General features: G+C 37.4%; 1 protein-coding gene across 1 annotated transcript; it reads right to left on the bottom strand.

Annotated features, from left to right (window-relative positions):
* Positions 1 to 224: 224 nt before the first annotated feature.
* Positions 225 to 2,027, bottom strand: LOC116351236 (leucine-rich repeats and immunoglobulin-like domains protein 1). The gene has a single exon (XM_031783317.1). It carries the CDS (start codon positions 1,979 to 1,981, stop codon positions 350 to 352), a length of 1,632 nt encoding a protein of 543 aa, XP_031639177.1. The 5' UTR covers positions 1,982 to 2,027; the 3' UTR covers positions 225 to 349.
* Between the last annotated feature and the right edge of the window lie 3,434 nt (positions 2,028 to 5,461).

Genomic DNA, 5,461 nt, shown 5'->3' with positions numbered 1-5,461 from the left:
TTCAGATATGTAAATGACCTCAATACATGCCTAACATTGCATCTCATCGAATATCACTCATTGTTTTCATATACATTTCCACTTACTGTTGCATATTAATCGGAACAGTTTTACACACAATAAAGCAATAATTATTCATCGAAATGTGATTTTCTGTAGAAAAAAATTGACTTTATTTTTATGGCACAAACATACAAAAAAACGTTCGGCACATAATCCGCAGAAATATACAAAAAATTGAATGCACCGAGTTTAGTGAATATATATCTAGAAATTCATCATTCATCCTTATTAATCCGTTTTTTGTTTCTCCATATTATCTTCAAGAGGTGGTTGTCACTACGACAATTTATTCTCCCGACTTACAGTGTTCTCCATGTTTTTGTGTCCATGGATCGTTGAGCATCAGTGTGGGAAATTCGCTTTTTAATTCTTTCAAAAATGTTTCTAAAAATTCGCATGAAAACAAATTATAAGAAATGTCTAAAAATTTAAGCTTTGGAAACCGAGTTCGTGTGATATGGTCCAATGTCGTCAAATTGTTTCCTTTCAAGTTTAGTGACCAAATCTGTTCACCGGGCATTAAAGTCAGATCTAAAGACGGTATATTATTATAACCGACGTCAATTGCTTCGAGTTTCCTCAGCATTTTAAAGGGGCCTGTCGTGGCGAGTAAAAGATTTGTGTTGTCCAAATATAAATTTTGTAAATTAGTAAGCATTTCGAATGTCGTGTCGTTCACTTCTCCAATGTAATTCCCCGACAAATGCAAATAATGAACCGATGGCGTCAAGTGTTCAATCAACTCCAGTGTATTTTCCAATTGGTTTCCTTCGATGTGCAAACTGAATAACTCCCCAAAAGACGATAAAACTGCAGCGTTCCTTATGATTTTCAGATTATTTTCAGCAATATTTATCCATCGGATGTGTTTACAATTTTTGATCCAACTGAAATCAAATTCGGGTGACAATTTCGCATTATTTAACTTCAATTCTTCCAAATTGTAAAAACGGTGAAGCACATTCGAATTGAGTGTCCCCGAATTGGTTTCGGCCAAATCCAATTTGACAAGCGATGACGTTAGACAATGTAACACCCCGGCTGCATTTTTTATGTGGTTTCCGTTCATTTCAAAGGTGTGAATATTTTCCAAACTTGATTCCCCGCATTGCAGTTCGATGTTACCATTTGATGAGCGGAAAGTTCCTTCATTTTTACCGTCGATAGTAATTGTCATCGGCTCTTCCATACATTCGAATGTAAAATACTTAACATTCTTCCATGAAACATACACAGACCCACCTTGTTCGACCAAAAATAGAATCGCACATTGAATGTATTCAAGAGGATTTTCCTCTAATCGCAGCGTTTTCAATGACATCGACGTAATTGAATTGGTGCGTAGATATTTAATCGAATTCGCACTCAAGTCCAAGTACTCCAATTCTTCTAAATATTCGCAGAATTCCGTGCGTGATATGTTGTTGTTGGCAAGATGTACCGACAATACACCATACGGTAGTTCGATGTGACCTTCGAGATCATTGTGGGAAAAGTCAACCTCAACAACGTTTGGTAAGTCGGCGAAGAATTTCCTCGGAATTTGCGTCAATTGATTGTGTGATGCATTGACTTTGACTAAATTGTCATGCTTTAACCCAAACCGATCCAATGAGACATATTCAGAGTATGATATGTCCAATGAACGAACATTTATAAAGTCGGCGAGAAGCTGCGAGACTATGTTTGGATCACAACCGCCAACTTTCACCGCTGTCACCGCTGATTTATCGCTGGTGTTAATCCAATTCAGAAAAGACGTCGTACAATTCCCAGGGAATATTCCTGCAAAGTTGTCACAGTAAAACTCAATTGATTCCACTTTTTCATCAGAACGACCACACTTTAAATCGTTCGATGCACACAATTTGACGAAACACAACAAGAAAATGAAGAAGTATTGCATTTTGAACAACATAAGATGCGATGAAAGAGAAAATGTGGGCACGACTGATTGTGATGACTTTAACTCATTGCTTCAGACTGATGAACAGATATGACCAGCGATTTGATAAGCATTCGGACGTGCCCATTCCATGTCCATCCACTTGAAGTTCACGAACATTGATTAATCGCAAAAACTATTCGTATGTTATCAAATTTTGTCCAAATTGATTGATGGAGACACTATCAAAATGTAGTCCCATTGAGATTATGCGCAATTTTCAAGTGCCAATTATTATTGAGTTCCATTGATGTTGATTGACGATTGATGTGCTTCAAAGTGATCGGTGATAGTTTTTCGGTGATTTTTGACACTATCTTTCTTATGATAATGATTCACCTTTCGCGAATAACCTCGTAATTGATTCAAACTTGGATCAAATGAATAGGTGCGATAGAATCGTATTTTGTGGGAACACTGTCATCAATGCCAAATTCATTCTTGACGACAGAGGTCAAAACAAACAATGCCACCACAACACCTAGCTTAGCTTGGCGATTCTATACGATTCACTGTGTATCAAGTATTCTCTACAAAAAAATACAAACATATCGCCAAATATCATATCATTTTTTACATACAAAAAAAATATTTGAAGCGAAAATGACCATTCTAAATGGAAAATATTTCGAATGTGAATAAATACAATTTCCAAATGGGAATTCAAAGTGGAAATACCGATGAAACATTCAACACATTGGTTGACATTCAAAAGTGGCGCGTGAATGTATTCAAGCGTACTCAAGTCGGTCGTACTCTCCACATCGCCGGGACATTTAATGTAGAATGCTGTCAAGTTCAGCGTTTGACGTTTGCTCGTCAAAGCGGTGTTTCTATGTGCTGGTGTGTATCGACAACAACCAATTGTGTACGCTCTGTTAATGTTTTCATATTTTTTTTGTGTTATTTGCCTGAAAAATCCATCACATTTCCATTTAAATCGAAGAGGATAGTTTATGTTACATCGAATCGAAATAAATATCAACGAGACGACCGATTTGTGTATTTAGGTAAGCAATTATAGGTTTGCAATATTTCACCACAAAAACAAGTCAAATTCATCGAATGCAACGATATAATGTTGGTGTTTTGTGTGAATTTCTGACCAAATATATCATTTCGTGTAAAGAATTTGTTTATTGGTCCCAAGACAGTGTATGTGTGTAGTGACCGTCGATTTTTTTACCCATTCGGATGCTCCTGTGTTTTTGTGTCGGTTCGGTGTAGTTTTTTGATTAAGTGCAAACAGCATAATCTGTTTAACACACACGCATACAAATGGCGCTCTGACATCGTGCGAGCTATGAAGAATCGAAAAAAGTCAGTGGCGGTGAAATATACATGCATAACGTAAGCGCAATTGGCATACACAATACACATTCTCGGAATGGCATTTCATGTACAGCGAAAAACAGGCATTTCACATTCACACATATGTATTGTACAGTTTGTCTGGGTCAATGGACTTTTATTTTGGTGCAAACTGTGTGTTTTTATTAGACAAAAAATAAACTTTTAATGTTTGACACAAGTACGAAAAAACAGAAAAAAGTCAAAAGATAATTTTGTAAATTCGATCGGCTTTTGTGATTTGTGTACAAATTTAATCGTTTCATTCGGTGCTTCTTTCGATTCTGGTAAAACGGACAATTTACACTGATTGATTTGTTTGTTCAAATGTGTTTTGTGAGAGTTTATTTCATTGCATTGTTGGAGCGTGTTGTATTGGGATATTTATCAAGAATTTCGTCGTGTTTGTGCATACAATTGCAATATGCGCCGATAATAAGGCCAAACATAGATACTCTACAGCGAATTAATCTCTTCCAATTCCCAATGTCACATAAATGATTTCGTTTGCATTCGATTGGATGCTTTGGCAATTTCATTTCAAAAGTGAAACAGACAATTTTTCTCGCCACCAAAATGACTCTATCTGGTTTCATAATATGAGTATGAAATTCATATACACGTTGTGAAGATGCTAAACTGTGTTGATGGCACTAAAAACGTAGAAATATCATCCACGATTGAATTTAAATCGGCAAAGATTTTTCGGGGTCAATAGACCCATTCAAAATGTCAATCGACATCAAAGATATGACATTTTTGCAGCGAAATTTAATCGAATGTCGTCAATGTTTGTGTATTTTCAGAAGCGATGAGTGGAAACTGGGAACAAGTTCTAGACAATTTTTGGATTAATACCCAATTAGCAACGGAGAAATCGCTACGATTGGTGGAAAATGCATTCAAATGCAGCGCAATGTCGATTGACGACAATTTCAAGGAATACTTTTTGCGAGCAACGAATGATCGGTGAGGAAACTTTATTCTCAGCTTTATATTGTTTCGATTGTGTTTTCCAACGCTAAAGTTTGACCATTTGAATAAAACAATTGTGTTTGTGCTCTTCTTTTTACAGGGTCGCCACAGCGTTCGAACTATATCTTACTAAAACCAAATTGAAGGAGCAATTCATTGGGGTTCGCGGCCAAAATGTCACATCAAATCACAATTTGGACACCAACAAGACGAGCACCGATGCAAGCGGTGAGACTGTGATTAACGGATTGTGTAGCTGTCATCGACCAGAGCTTAGCACGGCTTATTCAACGTACAAAATAACACACAGCAATGGAGGAGGAGATGGAAGCGCTATTTGTGTGACAATCATCATATCGAATCAGCCAGCGAACGATCCGAAGACAAGCCAAGAGGTCAATGTACTCGTCAGTCGCACAGAATCGGATTTAGCCATGGATGAAACAGAATCAATGCCAACCACAACCAATGAAATTGACATGAGCGAAGACAATACTGGAAATGACGCATCGAACAAAGGAACAACGAACGAATCAATGACGACAGACGAAGCTAGTTCAGCCACCGGTGAATTGAACGAAATCAAAGCAGTGGATGCCCAAGAAGACGAACCGATTCACATCGATCTACCGAACGATACGACCGGTGACGAATGCATTGATTTGATTCCTGAAAATATCGTGGAACCGTCAGACAATATTGACAATCAGATCAATGGAAAAGAAGCTCAGGAAGTGACTATGAATCAAGCAGTGACTGAGCCGATTGAAGAAGTGAAGAACCAAGAGATAAATGAAGTCACCGATCATCCAGATGTGAATAATGCCATGGATGAGCAACAGTTATTGCCAAGCATTACGACAGAAAGTGACCTGAGCGAAGAGAACTTTGGAAATGGCACAATCAGCGATGGAATAACGAATGGAATGATCGAAAAAAATGAAGCAGGTCGAGCGACGAGTGAATTTGATAAAATCAAAGAAATTGATGGTCCAGAAGTCGAAGCAATTCATATTAATATAGAGAACGATTCGATTGTTGCCGATTTGATTCATGAAACTGCCGCAGCATCTCTGGAAAACATTGGCAATCAAATCAACCAAAATAACACACAGAAAAAGACAACGA

The sequence above is a fragment of the Contarinia nasturtii genome, unplaced genomic scaffold (genome assembly GCF_009176525.2).
Source record: "Contarinia nasturtii isolate CC-2019 unplaced genomic scaffold, AAFC_CNas_1.1 Cnas_scaffold_4941, whole genome shotgun sequence".
NCBI classification, from domain to species: Eukaryota; Metazoa; Arthropoda; class Insecta; order Diptera; family Cecidomyiidae; genus Contarinia; species Contarinia nasturtii.
This window is presented reverse-complemented; position numbering and strand designations above follow the sequence as displayed.